The following is a 19,881-nucleotide window of genomic DNA, read 5'->3' as shown; positions in this document are numbered from 1 at the left end:
CTTTGAGGCTGAAATAAAAATCCATCAAAATACAAATGTATGAAGGCAAAGCTATGGGTCAAGTCGTCAAGTATACAACTATATACAAAATATCTACTTCAGTGTTTAAAGCCAAATAGGAGGTCAGTTTATTTTACGAAAGTGGACCATTAACTGGATGCATTGACTTGGGTCTGTCAAATCCAAGCGAAAGTTTAAGGCTAATGAACTGTTTGCAGTTGAGCAAAGGATCCATAAAAAGCATTAATTTTGCACAGAAATCGTTTTTCTATTGTTCAGGATGGCTAATAAATGTTAGGTCCGCCCATTATCGCCTCCAATAGGCCATTTACCATCCCATTAGCCGGAGATTCAATCCTCACCCCAGTGCAATAGTAGTAGATGAAAATCGATATTTTATGTTGTTAGATTTTATTTTAAATGGTTTCCTTTTCTCAATTACAAATGTATTTAATATTATTTGTTTTTTGCTTGTTTTTTATTTCTTTTGTTGATGGTTTATTTGTTGCTGTTGCTGTTGTTGTTGTTGTTATTGTTGTGGATATTGTTGCTGTTGTTAACGAATTCAGTGCCAATTGAAATGTGCACAATATACAGACAGCATCGCATTTAATTTGGACTTAAAAAATGTAATTTCTTGTGTAAATAAAATAATGTCTGCATTATTTGTATTGTTAAAGTATTTAATGCCGTTCATTATGTTTCTTTAAATATATATAAATATGCATTGTATATATAATTTGTTTGATTTTTCTTTATTCTTCATTTGCATCTTCATTTAATATTTGTTTATGGTTTTTAAATTACATTTCACAAAATACAATTCACAACTACACTTGACGTCAAGTTTCTGGTTTTGTGTAACTTCAACCAATCCATCAATCACCCAGCTTTTCCAAATCCATTTATGAAATATTGTTTTCATTTTTTTTTTCATTATTATTTATAAATTTTAATTTTCTTTTTTCGTTGGAAAAAATTAAAAATCGTATACATTCGCAAATTGCAATTCATTTTTACTTTTCATCAATTTAGAAAACTAATTTTCAATCACACAAAATCAACGTAAAATTGCTCAAGAATATTCATTTCCATTTTTCTGTTTTTTTTTTGTTTTGTTTTTGTTTTGGTTTTTTTTGTTTTTACATTTGCCTTTTGACTGGTTGTCATTTACGTATATTCGTTACACTCTTTAGCCTTTAATAAGTATATTTTATTTTATAATGATTTATTAAATTTACTTTCTTGATAAAAGCGTTTACTATTTACGCCCAAAACTAAAATGTAAAACGCCGAAATGTGAGAAATTCTTTAAAGATTTCGCACAAATTCCTCGCAAACTAAATGCTACTGGCTAGCAATATTCTTTATGTTTATTTTTTGTATTTGTTCATTAAGCTTATTAACAACATCGAATAGTACGCGTATCTTGTATTTTCGTATTTCGTATTTGGTAATTTGTTATTGTTTTACTTTTCATTATATGTATGTATATTAAACATTGTACGTCATTTAGAGAAATTTGCTAATTAATGTTTACTTTTTGGTTTTTTTGCTTATCGTTTGTTCTTTTGTTCGCTTAACTTGGAGAGCTTCGTTTTTATGATACGTATAAGTGTTGAGGGTTCTCGTGTAAATGCTAAAAGTTAAACAAATTTAAACAAAATTATAAATAAAGCAAACATGCAAACATCCTTATTAAAAGTTGAAATACGCTGAAATAATAAACTTACGTTTAAAACGAAATAAAGAAATAATACAGAAATGAAGAACTCATAATATAAATTTGTGTTTTTTTTAAATAATTTTTATTACAACTTTTCATGTTTTCGTTTTTTTTGTTTTTGTTTATAGAAATAGTTATAGTTGCTAAAACATTACACACATAGTTTCTACGCTATATTATATAATTTATTATATAATTGTTTTGCTTTGTTTTTGTTTTCTTTCGTATGTGATGCGGGTTTTAAAATGCCAACAGTTAAATTGTCGCTTTTCCTTACATCATCATATTTATATATTAATATATATAAATATATGCAAATATTAAATAAAAATACAATAGTTTTTAATGCTTGAAAGATATTTTTTCGTTTTTTTGGGGATTTCCGTTTACAACTAACATTACATTTATTTAATACTATTATATAAATGTTTACTTTATACAATTTTCCTTTGCTTTATAAATGCAAAAAATGCCCTGCGTTTGGCTGCAGCTGAACTTGGCAAAATCTTCTTCCATACACTTTTCGTATATTATATTTTTTCATTTTTTGTTGTATTTTTAGGGAATTTTTGTAAAAATTAAATTCAATTTTTGAGCTTAAATGCAGCGCTGCCTGTGACGCTAAAATGCAAATTACGTTTGATGTCCTCATATTTCTATTTTGTTTTCGTTTAGTTTAGTTTACGTTTTTAGTTTAGTTTAGGATTGTAAGTTATAAAAAAAGTCGTTTACAAACTAAGAGCAATTTGAAAATATGTACAAAAAAATAGTGCTGGATAATGCCTTAAGTTAGATTAAATAATTTACAAATGGTTTCCTTGCAACACTGTGCGCTCTCTCATTCTGATACTGCGACAACCCTTACTAATCGTAGTTTTCTATGCGAATGCGAATTCGAAATGTGTTTTGTTTTTGTTTTCTCTATGTTTAAGGTTTAGGTATAGCTTTAGGTTTAGGTTTAAGGTTAATAGTTTAGGTAGTTTGATTAAAAGTTACTTGTAATTTCGAAATATGGCTCGTGGCTCTGACTTGGCAGTGTGGGCAGAGTTTATTCTTTCGCTTTAGCTCTCTTTTGTTGTTCTCTTCTTCGCGATTTCTATTTGTTATGTGTATTGTATTTACTTATCATTTTGTTTTCTCAGTCTATTTCGTTGAAGAAACTAATGGAAAGAACCAAAAAAGAACAGATGCTTTAAATGGGGGAGGCTTCAGAACAAACGCGCCTGGCTAACGGTAACTTGCGCTTCAACTTTCTCGCTCTCTCTATCTCTCGCTCTCTTTCTCTTAATCGTTCTTCTGCACGCTTTAACATTTTTCAAAGGCTTTTTGTTTATTTTTTCGACTAGAATGTTACGCAAATAGTTCAAACTCTGTAAACAAACTACGGCTACAAAAAATTAATATGGCTTTGCTTTTCAAACCTCTGAAAAAGAAATAACAGAGAAATGAGACAGAGATAGAGATCAAGAGATGTTAAGAGTAGAATGAGACTTCGTTCAGGTGCTGGAGCTGACAACTGCGCTCTTACAGCTGGCTGAAGCTACTCGTTGAGACCCAGTGCGCGGTGTCCGGGCGTACCATTAACTATATGGGACCATAGTCGCTTAACGCCTGCCCCGGATGTTGGGAGCCCGGCCCGCCGGGCAGAGTAACCACCACGGATACAGCTCGCGAATCGATAACCGAACCGGGCGCTGTGCTTTGCCCACCGCCAACGCCGGCGCCACCAACACCCCCAACACCGCCAACACCGCCACCATTGACATTGCCGTAAACATTACCGGGTGCACCGCCATTGGCGCCAACACCGCCCTGTTGTAACAAGCTGCCAGGAGGAGCTCCCATGCCAGACATACCGCCGCCACCGACCGTACTATTGCTCATGCCCGCCGTGCTCATCAGTGTGCCGTGACCACCCAGCACGCTGCCGCCACCCATGGTTGATGCTCCTCCCGACTCTCCATGTCATACATGACTGGCCGCCGGCTGCTTGAGAACGTGGTGGTGCAAATGGTGGTGGCTGGTCGATGCCACCGAAGCACCGCCCGCTTGTGTGTAGGGCGTGGCCAACAGCGATCCCGCTGCCGATCCCACGGGCATGCCCATTCCCGAGCCCGCATATGGATGCGGTATTGGCGGCCTTTGCTTAATCAACGCCTGATTGGCACCAGTGCGATCGGGCGCTCCGAAGAGTCGTCGCCAGAAGCGACGCCAGCTCTCTAGCGTCTTGCCGGACCAGATCCAGACGCCCGAGGTTATGCCCACGGCTAGTGCCATGAAATACTTGAGCATGAGCACCGAGTACAGCGGCTTTTTGCCCGGTCCCTTGACCTGAGCGCAGGGACAGGCGAGTGCCTTGATCCAGTCCTCAAAGTAGGCGGCTTCGTAGAGATAGCAGCCAATGACAATTGTGGCTGGCACTGTGTAGAGCACGGAGAAGATGCCAATGCGTATCATAAGCTTCTCCAACTTGTCGGCCTTGACGCCGGCTCCAACGCCGCCTTGTTGCTTGATGACCGAACGGATGCGGAAGAGCGACACAAAGCCAGCCATGAGGAAGGTGGTTCCAATGACGAGGTATACAAACAGCGGTGCTAGTACGAAGGTCTTTAGATGATCCGGATTGAGATTACCCACATAGCAGATGCCCAAAATGGGATCGCCATCCACGGCAGACAGCAGCAAGACTGCAACCGATTGCACCGTCGGAATAAGCCATGCGGCAAGATGGAAGTACTGTGAATGCTTGGTGATGGCTTCGTTGCCCCATTTCAAGCCAGCGGCCAGGAACCAGGTGAAGCTGAGTATGACCCACCAGATGGATGAGGCCATGCCAAAGAAGTATGTGAGCAGGAAGACCAAAGTACATGAATGCGGTCCCGTCGAGCTCTCACGCAGCAAACGTCCATCGCAAGCGATCTCCTCGTTTTGCAAGAAGTTCCGTGATAAGTAGCCAACGGCAACCATGAAATAGCAGGCGGAAAGGAAGACAATGGGTCGCTCAGGATACTTAAACCTTTCGGTGTCGATGATGAATGTGGTTAGGGTCATGAGGGTGCTGCAGAAGCATAGACCTGACCACAGGGCGATCCACAGGCCGGCGAAGTCCTTTTCGTCGTTTGTGAAGAACGGTCCCTTGCACGGTATGGCGCAGTTTGGTACGTTTGCGATCCTTTGGACAGTCAGATTCATGTACCAGTGATGGTGCAGCATTGGGGATTGCTGCATGAGCTGCTCCTTCCCCAGGACGATGAGAGGCGATCGGCATGAGCATGTGCACTCCTTTCCGTTTGCCCTTTCTCCTAGGGGATTTTGGCAGTTTTTTGAATTCTTGCCCTTGCACTTGTTGGCTGTCGATGAGGAGCCACCAGAGCCACTGGCGCCACCCTGCTTACGCTTTCCTCCAGAACCAGAACCAGAGCCCGAACTGCTACCACTGCCACCACCGCTGCTGGTGCCGCTGCTCTCGGTATACGAAGGTTGTTCCATGCACAGATTGTCGGTATCCCCATGCAGCGGCAAGTGCTCGCAAGCCATGCGTTCGGGCCACTCGAAGCTATACTGCTGCATGATGGGTGCACAGCCGGAGCGAGCACGTTCGCAGACACTGCGACAGACAGGCAGCGGCTTGTGATAGTCCTCCAGACAAATGGGCGTATACATGCTGCAGAGGAAGAACTTCAAGTCCGGCGAGCATTTGATCTCGACCAGCGGCCAGAACTGATGCACCTCCAGGCCCGCCTCGTCCTGTGTCTCGTGATTCATTTCGTTGGGAAACGATGTCATGTTGTAGCCAATTCCCCGGCACATGGGTATCGTGATTTCCTCGCAACGCGAATTGGGATCCTTTGGTATGGCGGGCACTCCATAGCCAGGCGCTGGACTCACCTCCATTGAGTGTGATCCCATGCCCATGCCCATTCCCATACCCATGCCGCCGCCGCCCATATGCTGTGGACTATCCGCCAGCACTGAGCTCCTTCTGCTGGCCAGTAGCAGCAACAGCGCCAGCAGCGTTGCCAGATTCATTTTGTGTTGCATTTTGTGCGTAGCCGTTAGCTTTTGTATGTGTGTGTTGAGCTTTGAACTCAGAGTTGTATTGCGCTCTCTAGCTGGCGCTCTCGGTCTCTTTCGCTCTTCCTTTGTAACTCGCACGCTTCTCTCGCGATTGGCGCTAAGAGAAGAGCGAATTGTGTCCAAGGATTTCAGCGTCAAATTGTCAACGCTTGACAATCGGCGTGGCCTAACTGCAAAGAGAAAGCAGAAAAAGACGATTACATTGGGAGCAGGAAAAAAGAATAATAGATCTTAGTCTAAGCAGTGTTTAAATTGAACTGAATTCAACAAAATTTGAGAAATCAAAAGCTGTCTCGTTGGTAAAGCTGAGCTGTAAGTGTAGTTGATGGGGTGTCGACAAGTTGCAACTGCTCTTTCCTGTTTCATGCGCTTCATTTGTTTCAATTGGAGCGACACTTGGGCGACATCGAAGTGTCACATGTCTCTACCCTTCCGCCAATATTTGCTGACTGGGCGATGGGCAATGGGCAATGAACGGTGGGCAATAGCCGAGAGCACATCAATCAAAATCAGTGATTTTTATTAAATTTGACGGCGTCTGCTGGTGGAAGCTGCTTGATGGGCTTGATCAAAGTGTTTGCTCAGCACCAGGGCAGACCACCGAAGGGCCCAATGGAAAAAAAGGGGCAGCTGTGTGTGTGAGTGTGTTTGCTTATGGGGCGTGTGATGAAGCAGAAATTAATTCAAGACAATTGCTCACTTGACGGCACCGAAGACGTCCGATTGCAGGGAGTTTGAGGCGAGCGTTCACCGTGGCGTGACCAGCGTTGCCACCTGACGTCAGACATCTTTGGAAACTGTGTCAGCTTTGTGGCGATATCGATGTCAATATCATCAAGCATTCTGTGGTCAGAGCCTCAGAGCAAAAATGCTGTGAGAACTCAGGCGAAAATTGACAGCTGGTCAAGCTGGGCGTGGCGTCAAGTGGGAGCCAAAAGTGAAGGGCGTTTAAATTCATACATACATAGTACGTATGTACATTGCATTGACTCTTACATATTACAAGTAGCAAGTGTCAAATGACATACATATTTGTGGCTTTTGTGGCAGCTCCTGCAGCAGAAGCAGCATCGACAGCAGCTGCGTGTGGTCCACAAAATACCAGAGAACATGAAGCGAATTTCGTGTCGCAAAAGTCTTAAAAGCAACGAAGCAAAACTGTCAACGCCAGCTGCAAGAGTCTGCCTAGTTAGTTTGCTTTCCTTGTCTACGACGTTGCTGCTGCTGCACTAGAGTCCTTTGTTGCTTTACTTTTTAAATGAATGACATTTTAATTAATAACATTTGTGCGACACATCAACCCCCAGTCACGAAACTTTACTTTAGTCGTGTCGCTGAAGAGGTTTTGTTTTTTGGGGGCTGATGGCGCGGCTTCTGTTGTTGTTGTTGTTGCTGTTGCTGCCTGCCTGAAACATTTTTCGTGTTAAAATTGTTTGCCAAGCACTTGAAAATAATTAAGTAAATAACGCTGCCAAAATGGGCAAATGCCAAGTACTCTAGTTGTTGTTGTAAGCTCGCCCCCTTCACAACAAATAAACGTTGAAATTCAATATCGAGATATGCGCGTGGGAATAATGCAATGCGTTTGCCTAGCTATCGATTACAGTGTCTAACGTCTATTTGCAGAGATCGCATGTAATCGATAGGGCGATAAATTAGTCAATGAACTAAATGAACAAAACTAGGATACTTGAGGAACTATGTACAAAATGAACGATGCGCGTGATTTAAGCTTTGAACTAAATGAACGCAACGAAACAACAACAATCATTCTGAATGATTTTATTTCAGCACTTCGTATGTCTGTGTAATTATAAAACTAACATGTGAGCATTTTTGTGTTCACATGTATGGGTGTTTGTACTTTCACAATTAAATAGAAAACGTGACCAAAATGGATGAGAAGTCTGATGAGAAATGCAGGATGGACAAAAGTGTAGTCATGTCCACATATGTGCATCTACACACACACACAAACTTACATACAAGTGTCGATATCTATATGTATGTAAGGTAGAAAAACACTTGTGATGGGATGGCCTAAAAACAACAACAACACGCCCTTATTATGGCTGCTGCTGCTGCTACTCGATACTGTTATCGAGTGGCATAGAAGGCATACATTAGGATTGCTATTGGTATTGGGTATGGAATATTGGCTGTGGTTCACCCAACTACTAGTATTATTGCTTACGAACCTTAGCCAACTAATAAGTGCTCGCAGCAACTTCAACTTCTGCTCGCACATGTGTTCATGGGAAATGGCTTGGAAATAATAGCAAACGTGCCTCTCTCTCAGCTATAGAGAAAATGCATAAATATTGCTTTTAATAGACAGAGACAGAGCTAGCGACTGGCAAGAAAGAGAGAGAAAAAAAAAAAAAAAATGTCTCAAGTGGTCGTCGTCGTCCAGTCCGAGGTCCATGGAAAGTGGTAGCAAATTATAAATGTATGTGTGTTTGTATTTCTATGTGTGTATGTGTTTGTGTGTATTTGTGTTTGTCTTGGCCCCGATCACCATTCGTCCGTCTTTCCGGCAGTCTCATTGCGTTTGTCTGGCATACGGACATATGGCATGTTTATTTAGTGATTTGTTGTTTCTCTCGTCTAAAAATGCGACTCATATTGTTTATTTAATTGTTAACAAGCGTGCAGGTCGAAGCAGCTCGTTACAAGTAACAAATTATTACTACCAGCAACCAGCCACCAGCCGGCAAACGGCAAAACTAAGTCCCAAGCTCAATTCGAGACCCCGAGACTCAAGACTCGAGACTCTGGAGGAGTAATCGTGAGTCAAGTTGGCGGGCATTGCATTCATTTTGCAAATCATGCAGAGAGCGAGTCAGTCGACAAAAGAAATTGAGTCTAGAATTTATACAAAATCACGCTGCCAACAAGTCTCAACGATGTTTGCACAAGCTCTCGAACCTCCGGAGTCCGGACCGCGGCATGTTTACCCAAGACTTGACTTGGCCAAGTGTGGGGAGAGATCGGTTTGTAGAGATCGTTGCGACGCGATTGCTGGACTGGATGCGTTGTGTGTGCGTGGCGAGCGTGTGCGTGCTAAAGCAAAGTTGAAGACATTGGTGAATGGCTGCGCTTCAATGCACTAAAGAGGCCATTGCAGGCCAAGCAAAGCCAACCCGAGCAGCATCTCTTGCAGCATTGCAGACGGCGGAAGCTGTGACCAAAGTTGGCAGCCAGGCAGCCAGAGAAGCGACAACTACAGCTTGACTGTTTTAATTAAACAAACAAGGCAAAAGGCAGCGAAAACAAGTCGCAAAGCAAGAGCAGACTAACGAAGAGACAGAGCGAGACAGACAGAGAGACGGAAATGTTGTCTGGTAGCTAAAGATGTACAGTTGATGCCTGCCTAAATATGCAAGTGTTGCTGATAATTATCACGATCAGTTTTATCAGACAAACAAATGCGAATAACTTGCTTAAAAGAGCTAGTTCAAACATGGTAATTGCTCGATAAAAGAAAATGCTCGATGAGCAATTAGAGCTGACAATCGAATAGAGTCTGCTGTTGCTGTTGCAAAGAGTCTTGTTAATCGATAAGTTATCGTGCGCTTCAATGGCGGCAATCAATCAAAACGTCAGTGAAAAGAGCTGACTGAATGCCCGATTAAGGAGGAGGAATGCAAAAAACTTGCAAACCACAGAGCACTTAAACTTTTCTATGGCTCGCTGCACACAAAGAAGCGTTGAAGCAGCACCAACAACACGGAGTACAGGTAAACACACGTAGCTAGGTGCAACAGTCCCCCGAAGAAAAAGTAGGAGACGAGATGAACAGATGAAAAAAAATGACGTCGAGTTGGCCTTGGCTGCACTGCAGCAGCAGCAGCAGCAAAACCGCGAAAATCAATTGAAAAACTCGCAACCAAAGGAACAAAAGGGTAGCAGGAGCAACTGCAGGCGGCGAGAGGGGGATGGAAAGGTGAAGCAGGGCGAGGGAGGAAGCAAACTGTCGGCGGCATCAAAAAGCGCGTAGCGGCGCAAAATGAAAACAGTTTGTCGACTTGCTGCCAACCAACAACAACAACAACAACAACGACAACAACACCGACAACAGCAGCGACGTCAACGACGAGTCAAGCGGGGCAATGAAAAATGAAAAAGTTTTTCCCGGCAGTCGACCTGTGCTCCCGCTGCCTCTTCGCCCCCGTTGTCCGTGCTGGCAGGCCGCAAAGTCAATGCAGACAAGTTCCATGACCTTACAAAACGCAGCCGGAGAAGCAAATACAGTGAGCAACAGCCACAGCTGGCATTGCGAGTCCTGTGGGGCGTCAGTTCGTCAGTTTGTGGGCGAGGTTGCAGAGGGGTAGAGGCGCTTCAATTGCAGCTTTGACAACGGGCAACGTCAACGTCAACGTAATAAACAAAACTGGCTCAAGATTTTTACGCGTCCGCCCATTAAAATCATTGACATTTAAATGCGCATTTTTGTCGCGAATGAGTCCGCTAGAGGGCGCCAGCCAGGATACACTTTTGCTACTTTTCAGTTTTGCTTAGGAGCAACATTTTTGTATTTTGTTGCTGCTGCTGTTGTTGTTGCTGTTGCTGCTGTTGTTGAGTTTTTTGCAGTTTCGAGTGCCCCGCGTCCCTTGTGCGTTGCACAGCCCTGCAGCCCTTTTTGCATTTCGCTTTGATGTTTTTGTGTGTGTTGTTGTCGCTTTTGTTGCTTTGTGCGATGTGCATGCAAATTGTATGTGCATGTGGCGCCCCCCGACGGCTGCTTGCAGAACTGCAACGCTGGCTATCATTAAATGCTCTTTGGCATCCATATAGTTGTTGCTTTTGCTGTTTTTCTGTTTTGTTGTTTCTGTTGTTCTTGTGCGCTTTACAATTAAATTTTAATTAAGTGGACAGAAGGATTGTCCGTTCTTTTTCTTTTTCTATGTCTCTCTCTCTCTCATTCTCTGTGGCAAATCGTCTGCTTGGGCATAAAGCCCATTGAGCTTTGACTCTGCCTGATTATGATGATTGCAGTTCTCTTTTCTGTTCTCTTCGCTCTCTGTCTATCTCTCTGGGGATCGCATTTGAGGCTTTGGTTTTGTTGTGATGAATTATGTAATGAGGCAAATGCATAAATTATACGCCAAAAACAGCAGATAATGCTGAAGTGGGTTAAGGAAACCGACAAATGCTGAACGATTTTGCAACATAAATAATAATAACAACAAATGCGACAGAAATGCTTGTTTTCATTTTCGGCGTTTCTTTTTTTTGTTTTTTACCCTTATGGTGAAGAAGCTTCCCTTGGGGGTTGATTTCAGACGAGTTGTCGTTCCACTTTTCGAGTTCCGAGAGTGTTTTCTATTATTAAATTTTTTGCACAAAACTGTTCTGTTCGTTCCGAGGGCTAAATGACACCGCAGAAAAAAGGACAAAGTGACAGGCGTTGAGTGTTTCTCTTTTTTTTTTCGTTTTCGTTTTTGGCGGGGGTTGCTGACGAATGCAGGACGAAACATGAAAATAAAATTAAATTTCCGATTTCCTTGACTTTGTCGTCGTCGTTGTTGTCGTTGCCTTTGCTTTGCGTCGAGAGTTGCCTTGGTTAAATTTTGCTAATAACGAAACGAGTGCAGCTGCAACGTTTAAGGATGTGGTGCTGGAGGGTTGCTGCTCCTAGATGTGGCAAAGGGATGACGATGGTGATGGTGACTAAATACAAAAGAGTGTCAAGTGTCGCTAAAAAGGCAAAACATGTGGGTGTCCTTCATTCTCCCAACTGTGTCGACTGTGCAGATTTATTTTTCATTTGGAAATTTTTGCTGGATGAGCAGGCGTTTTTATTTTGACAGTTGGCCTGTGTTTCCGGATGTGTCTTTTGTCAAATGCATTTCACTCCGTTCCCGTATTTTTAGCTTAGCATACTTTTCCGGGACACAGGAAAAACAATTAAAAAGGAATTGCCTTTGCCAGTCTTGCACAATGACAGGGAAATTCATAGAAATTTGAGTTGCCAGCCAAGAGGTGAGAGTTGAAAGGTCGTAAATTAGAAAAGTGTCAACATAAACACATAAATTTGATGGCCTTTTGAGTGGAAGGAAGGCAACAACGAGTGATGTGGAAGTGAATAGAAATTATTGCCGAGTTTTTACGACTCAACGTGCAGCAACAACAACAATTCGATTAATATCAAAATTATAAATAAATATTGTGAAATTTATTATTGTTTATTTCCCTCACTGATTTGTATATTTATTTTTTAACGGCTTTCTGACGACCAATTTGGCCTTATTTATTATTTAGAATCCAGCGTATAAAATATATATATACATTTGTTTTTATTATTATGATTATTATATTTTCAACAGCCACAAAATGTTTATTGCCATTTTGAAGAGCATTTTGTATTCTTGCATGATTTACATTTATGGCCTTTAATAATCGACTGCGTTTTATGGTTAATTTGTTTGCTGTGTGTTCGTCGTCGCCTTCTAACAATATATTTTTTTATTTGTATTTTTTTTTTCATTTTAGATGTCATAACTGTGTCGTAAATGCATTGCGCGGTGAACCATTAAATTTTCATAGAATTGTAATTGTAATTGCAGCGTTGCAACCTGATGGGGCAAGCTTGTATATGTGTGTGTGTGTGTTTTATGGCAATTAAAGTGGCAACATTCGATTGCGTCTTGACATTGACATAGAAAAAGAGGAATTGCTGCTGCTGCTGCTTCTTTTATGAGAGACTGTCTCAAGAATTCCGGCCATAAACACAATTTTTTATGGCACTTTGAATGCGTGAAACAAACGACCTGTGGTCAAATGTGCGTTGCATGCCACAAGATGAACGACGGCGACAAAACATGGGTGATTCCTCGAACGGGGCGCAAAACAATTTTTAGTGCCACACGTGTTCTGCACACGTATTAATTAATGTCTGTCTCTGTATGTGTGTGTGTGTGGAAATTAAGTGAAATACATCTGCAACATGTTCACATAAATGCGATGCGAGGATGTTCATGTCATCATCTTCTTTCCTGCTTGTCTATGTGACAAAATGTCGCTGACATGGATAATTAATGGTCTGTCAGTGCGGAGAGAGAAAGAGAGACAGAGAGAGAGTTATCACAGCTACGTATATTTGTCCTGCTCCTGTGTGCTTAATTGCTTGTTTTAGGTACAGACTTTTGTTTCACTTCACAACTTGTTTTTGTCGATCAAACCTACGATTTTTTTCTTCTTTTTTCTTCCTTTGTTTGCGCTTCGTTTAACATATTTGTTTTCGCTTGCATTGTCGCATTAATTGCTTGGATATTTTACTTAATTTATGGTTCATTTTCAGCTAAATGAAATAAACGACTTTGGCAACATTGTTGCCAGCAACATTGTTGCTGGGGATACAAAAACATTTAATTTGTGCATTTGCATGCAAAATGCAAACAAACAAAACTTTCTTGCTGCTCATAAATTTGACTTTTTAGTGGTCAAAAGCGCTTTATTTATTTGCTCAACTAATAGTAGAAGAAAAAAACAAAAGAATTCTGCAGCTTGACTTTGAGTTTAGCCAAAAACGATAAATAGTCGAAGCATTTCATCGACTGCTGCTGCGATGATGTTGTTTTGTTAGCTAAAGGAATTTTTGACGTCTCGATGTCTGGTTTGTATTTCAATGCCATAAATTTGTCGCCGCTTTTCTGTAAAAATAAGCTGACTATCACACACATTGTTCGATATCTGTGTGTGTGTGTGTGTGTGTGTGTGTGTGTTGGCATCATTTGCTTTCAGTGCTGTAATATTACGCATACGCCCCGCGGGCTGCGCTGTTCGCTTGGTTTGCTGGGTGGGTGGCTTCCTGGCATTGATTTTTATATATGTATGTATATGTATATGTTTGTTAGACTGCCTTCTTCTTGTTGTTATTGTTATTTCGTTTTCATTGTTGTTGCTTCTTTTGGCTTTGCCTTGTATTATTTTCTTGTATTTAATGGGATTTCTAGCGTGGTTCATTTGTTGGCATGCGTGCGACTCGACGCCGAGCGATAAACACGCGGCTCCCCCCTACACACATACACAACCCCAACCCCTCCCCCTCTACCCCACTGGCTGCTCACCCCTCTTGGCTGCTGTCTCTGGCATGCGTTTAAGTTTTCAGTTAATGGCTTTTAATGGCATTCCTGTTGTTTTTGTTGTTGTTGCCGTTGCTTCTGCTTCTGCTGCAGCATTTGTTTTTCTTGGCTTTGCCTGTGTATGTTTTCTTTTTTGTTTTCTGTTGCTCAAAATCTTAAATAAATATCAAAATCAATTAGTTGCGTAAATTTCGTGTCGAGTTTCAAATGCTTTCAGTATTCTGTACGAAGCGAACTTCGTTTCTCAAATAAATTTTAAACATTTTGTCAATAATTTAATGCGCTCGAAGTGCTATAAACATTAGCTAATCCAAATGCATAACCAATTCCAATGCCTGCTCACAAATTACCAAATACCACAAATTATTTTACTCCCCAAAACATATAACATAAATAAATTGTCGATGTTCCGAGGCGCTTCTCTTCGTCTTCTCGTCTTCTCTCTCTCTGAGCCACTTGACTATTTTGTTGGCTTTTGTGGACGCTGGCTAGAGGGGAATTTCAATAATTTATGGCGCTGTGACTAATGGCCAAATTGCCCATAACAATAATTTGCATGCATGCGCTTCAAGTTTGACTAATTTCTTAGCCAGTCACAAAAAAAGAAAACAATGGACTCAAAAGAGAGGGGAAGTGGAGGTGCTAGCCAGAGCTTCTGACCGGCAATCTTATCGATAAGAACTCACAGCACACGTCCATATATCACTCAATATCAAGTGTATTCGATATGGTCTGTTCTGTGCCACAAAACAAAACAGAAAATCGAAACAATTTATAACAATTGCTTAATTGAAACGAGGGCCACACCACAATCCACAATATCAGAAAAAAAACGAAATTTAAATTTATGAAAGCAGCAGCCCAAAGCCACAAATCGAACCAAAAATCATAAATAAATCGTTCGCTTATCGCTTGTCGGTTTCCCCGCAACGAAATCAAAGTGAAAATGCCGCCGACGAAGCTTGTTGTAGAGCATTTTTCTATTGGGGAAAGTGCTTGGCAAGCCATCGACGATCAACCATAAGCATCTGAATCCAAACTGATGGCCAGACGGCCTGAAGACTGAACTTTGTATTCGCCTGTGTCCATATCACACAACTGTCACTTTTAAATACGAAATGCTCGAAATTTACTAACCTCATAAAGAGACCCGCATCGGGCAACTGAACTAAAGAGCTCACAGGTCAAGTCTGCCGTAGGTTGTTCTCTGATAAGCTTCACTGCTTTCTGTTATCACTTATGAGTGTTTTTCGTGTGTTACTCGAAATGTTTCGAACTCGAAATGTAGCGGTTTATTCATATAAAGGGAACATCATTATTTGTTGAAGGTAAGTTTTGAAGACGTTTCTCTAAAATCTGAAATTCGTTTTCAAAACATTTATTACTCCGATAGCTTCATCCTCGTAATTTCCTTAAAACGAAAATCTGTAAATATTATGACATTTTTTACAACACTGGCACTCAAAATATTGTATTTCCTAGTTTATTCTCTTACCAGCATAAATGTGACTCGCGTCTAGAACTCGTTAAGAATATTCATATTTGAGAGAAAACAAAAAAAGAGTAAAAGAACGAACGATCGAAATAGTAATTTGAAAAAGCCAAACTCGTAAATTGTTTCAGTGTTCCACCAATTTACAGACTGTATCATTTTGTTGACTTGGCTCTGCTTTATGGCCAGCTGCCCGTTAGAATTGGCTCTTACATATTTGGCGCTATGGCATCGTAAATATTTTTATTGCAGCCCATAAAGAAAAAAGTGCAATAGACTAGTGACTAGTGCTATCAACAGTTTCACGCCTTCCTGTTTGTGTGTGTGTGTGTTGTCTGTGTGTGTATTTGGCATTGGCGGGCGAGAGTCTCAAGTATCTGGTATCTGGTGTCTTTTTGGGCTTTGTTTATGCCACACATGTTACGCCTACGAAAAAGTCGTATAAAAAACGCACTACGTCCGCTTGTTGTCATTGCCACCAAGCCCAAGTCCAACTCGTAGTCAATATACCAGCTATATCCCTCTCTCTCTCGCTTCCTCCTTCATTTCTGCAGCCCGCCCGCAGCGGCCACTCGTTGCTGTTGTCGTTGTCTGTCTGCTTGCCTGCATTGTGTATGTCTCATTGGGTTCCTCCATTTGCCTGCCATATGTGGCAGAAATGCTAATGGGCCAGTGGAAACTTGGTTTTTCGAGTTCTACCTTCATGCCTGCTTCTATTTTTATATGTTTTTTACATATTTTGTTGTTGTCCTCAACCAACATCAACAGCAACAACAAAAACATCAACAACTACAACAGCAGACATGGCATTGCCTCTTGCCTCTTGTTGCTGCTGCCTGGGCGCTTGTCAATCAAAAAAATTATGCGCAGGTTCTTCAGCAGACCAAACTCCTGCCGAGACGCGACGAGTTGAAGTTGGTTCCGCCAATTTTATGTATGAAATTACTTTGAGTACACATTGTAAACTCTGTCCAACTCTTAGAGAAAGCAGCAGCAGCAGCAGCTGTGTGTGTGTCTCCTGCAAGGCAGTTGTCATGCAGATGCTGCATTTAAAAATATGTTAATTGAAATCATGACAACAATTCTAGAAACTAAGGAAACTCACAATATCTTAGAACACACACGCTGTGAATTCGCTGAAAAACATCTTTGCAACTTGAGCTTTACTTATTCGATATTGCACTTTAGCAGCGCCATCTATGCTCTTCGATGACAACGCTAATTATCGATAAGATTTGCCTGCTTGAGGAGCAGCTCTGGTTTAAAATTTGCTCGATGATTGAGCTTATTATCGACAACATGCGCATATCGATGCTGCACATCTTGCATGCTAAATACCAAAATGGCGACGACTGCGAGTATTTTTTTTTTTTGGGGCTGTAGTTGTGCCAATTGGCAATTGCAAAATGGCCAGACGTGCTCCCATCGATGCGTTAAATGAGCAGCCAAATGAGAGGGGAAGAAGAGTACATGAGGGGGCGTGTGTGTGGATATGGATGGAGCAGCCACGAATGCAATGAACTCTTGGCATCATCATCCGGCTGCAGTGGCAGACGATGCGAGAGTTCTTTAAAATAGCCGCGGCACGCGGCAACTGATGGAGATCGAGAGCAAAAGACGAGAGGGAGGAGAAGGCAGCCCACGCTTCTTTAGCATTGTTATACTTTGGAAAGTGCAGGCTGCTGGCAATCAACGCACTTGTTCCTGTTGTTCTTCATGCCGTTGCTTCTGTTGCTGCTGCTTCTGCTTCTGCTGCTGCTTGTTATTGTTGTAAACTATTTATGCATTTCGAAGTTTATTTGAAACACGAAAGCAAACGCGCACAGGAATTCCATTCCATAGCATTTCAAATGTTGTTATTGCTGCTGCTGCTGTTGTTGTTTTTTTCTCGCATCTTTTCGTGGCTGTTTGTTGATTTTATGTACTGTTTTTCTTGCTTCACTTGCTTGAATGAGGCACATACACACACAAACACACGCACACACACAGTCGGGGGCTTCTGCCCTGCGGCCACATATGGTCACCTTAATTTGCTCGCACCCCCCTTCCCCACTCCCACGCACACTGCTGCAAATAATTTATGCGTTTTTCTTGAGTTTTGGTTTATTTTTTCAAGCGCATTTCAACAGCTAAAGCAATCAGCAATTTGTTGGGCGGAAACAGCACCAAGGGATGTTCAATGTTGGATGATGATGCACACAACAGTTGACGCGACGGGTGGTGCCACCTCACCCCCACTCCCCTTCTCTACCACTTTCACTTCCACATACATCTCATCAGATGCCGTAGGGCACAACTTCTTTGGGCTCGATTTTGTTTAGATTGACGCCGTCGAGGCGTTTCAATTGAACCGTGCAAGTAGCTGGCAGCAAAGGTGTGAGAAGCACGAGCATAAGCCTTGACAGACTACAAAATACAGACAACAGACAGCAGAGTTATTAACAGCGGTTGTGGCGATGTCGCCAGTCTGCGTTGCGTTGCTTTCATGAGCCCAAAAGCAGACTACGCAAAAACCGCGTCAGTTTTTATGGCAGTTTGCCAGCAAGAGCGAGAGAGAGAGAGAGAGAGAGAGAGAGTGAGTAAGGGAGACACATTTTGGCAATGCGAATCATAGCTCACACACACACACACACATACGCATATGTGAGTACACTCGCACTCAGCTGCTTGATGTCTTCTTGCTGCTCTATTGGTTTAAGGAACTTGAGGCAACTTTTATGCGTCATCGTTCTTTGCTCGAGTTTCGTCTCGTTGACTCTTTGGCAACTTTCGACACTTTTTTATATTAGCCATAAAGTTGGCTGTGCTGGGCTTTTTACTGCCGTCGCACATTGTCAATTAATGTCAGGTAATGGGCGTACCAGATGTCATATAAGACATTAAATGATGTAATGGCAACTCCAAAAGAGAGAGACACGACACACTTTGTATGTGTGTGTGTGCTTTCCAGCAGCTACTCTTCTATTCTATGGCCCAATGTTGCATCTCGTGGGAAACATTCTGGTCGCTCTACTTCTATGGAATTGTACCCAAAAAATACTATTACCGAAAACAGTCTCATTTAATTGTATAACGCATGTAGATCTAATTAATGATTAGCATAATGTGGCTAGCTCTGCTCTTCTAACTTACACCTCTCACTCGCTGTGTCAACATTAGTTTAATAGCAGAACATATATTTTCATAATACTCGCACTTACTAATCTTTATGACAACAGCTTCATTAGTTTTCTGTTTTCTGTTTTCTTTTTTTTTGGTGGGGTACTTTGAAAATCATCTCTGTTTGCAGATGACTTTACCTTTATGAAAGTTATTTAAGGTATATTTCAGTTTATAAATTACATTTTTAGAACAGCTTTAATGGGAATTATTAAAGTTAATATATAGAAGAACTACACTGAAAGTACTCTCTGAATATTTCATACATTCTAGCATTTTTTGAATGAAATGCTTTTTAGAGTATTTTCTGTTTAGCTCTTTAGATTAATTATTTATAATAAAATTTTATGGCCGCTTAAATTAAAACAGAAATATGCTGAATGATTAAAAGTCTTTACTTCGTTTCCCTTTTTTATCGGATAGAGATGCCTATAATCTCAATAGATTAAATGATATTAATATTTATGTATTCTTCACATATACAAGGGAATCCCTGATTTTATAATTAGCAGAAAGAAAGCGTACAACATGTGGATTGAGTGATTGAGCAAGTTCTTTGAGCTTTCTTCTGCTGCTGCTTGCATCTCGTGTCGAATATCGAATAATTTATCTGCCTTGTCGATATCAGTCATCGACATGCCTCCACTCCTACGTACATATGTAGATATACACATAACATAACACAGTTCGCCCCCCTTTCGAGCCTTGCCCATTTTTTTGTGCCTACTACAGTGGCATTTCCAATTAAAGGCCGAACCCATTCGGTACATAAATAAACAAAACAAATAGACAAAAAATATGGAAATACATTTTTGAGCATTGATTGACTGCTCGACATGGATCGTGATCAATTTGAAGAGAGGCAGCCACAGATCAGGGGAGGGTTAGGCACACACACAATTATAATTCAATTAACTGTAAATTTAAACGTCTGCCATCAGTTGAGACTCAAAGAGAAAAGAGAGAGAGAGAGAGAGGGACAACAGCGCCACATGCTGAGAGTTTCTCTGTGCTTTTTGTTTTGTACTGAGAATTGAACAGCGCGGCATGTTTGGCATATTTAATTAATTATTGTATTTTTTTTGGATTTTTTTTTGGTTGAACAGAAATTTTAGTAAACAAGGCAAGAAATCAATGCGCGTTTTTATTTTTTTTTATTTTTTTGTTTTGGGTGTAAGTTGAAGATGATCGGCTGAGACGCATTTATGGAAATATTTTCATGTTTAATTACGAGAACATTTTGATAGCGCCTCGCATAACAAATGAGCCACAAAAGCGAATCACGACAGAGATTGAGGGGAGCATGTTAACTAGATTGAAACGCCTGCCAACTCAGACAG

General features: G+C 41.3%; 2 protein-coding genes across 2 annotated transcripts in view; both read right to left on the bottom strand.

The window, feature by feature from the left end:
* Positions 1-924: 924 nt before the first annotated feature.
* LOC132791803 (uncharacterized) lies at positions 925-3,664 on the bottom strand. The gene has a single exon (XM_060800882.1). The coding sequence runs from the start codon at positions 3,662-3,664 to the stop codon at positions 3,311-3,313; it is 354 nt and encodes a 117-aa protein (XP_060656865.1). The 3' UTR covers positions 925-3,310.
* Positions 3,665-3,691: 27 nt separating this feature from the next.
* The window catches only part of LOC132791791 (frizzled-2), a 101,036-nt gene continuing 84,846 nt past the window's right edge, over positions 3,692-19,881 (bottom strand). Inside the window, exon 7 of the mRNA XM_060800869.1 lies at positions 3,692-5,973. Coding sequence (XP_060656852.1) covers positions 3,692-5,767 — 2,076 coding nt within the window. The 5' untranslated portion in view covers positions 5,768-5,973. The remainder of the gene's footprint in view (positions 5,974-19,881) is intronic.

This window comes from Drosophila nasuta, chromosome 3 (genome assembly GCF_023558535.2).
Source record: "Drosophila nasuta strain 15112-1781.00 chromosome 3, ASM2355853v1, whole genome shotgun sequence".
NCBI lineage: Eukaryota > Metazoa > Arthropoda > Insecta > Diptera > Drosophilidae > Drosophila > Drosophila nasuta.
This window is presented reverse-complemented; position numbering and strand designations above follow the sequence as displayed.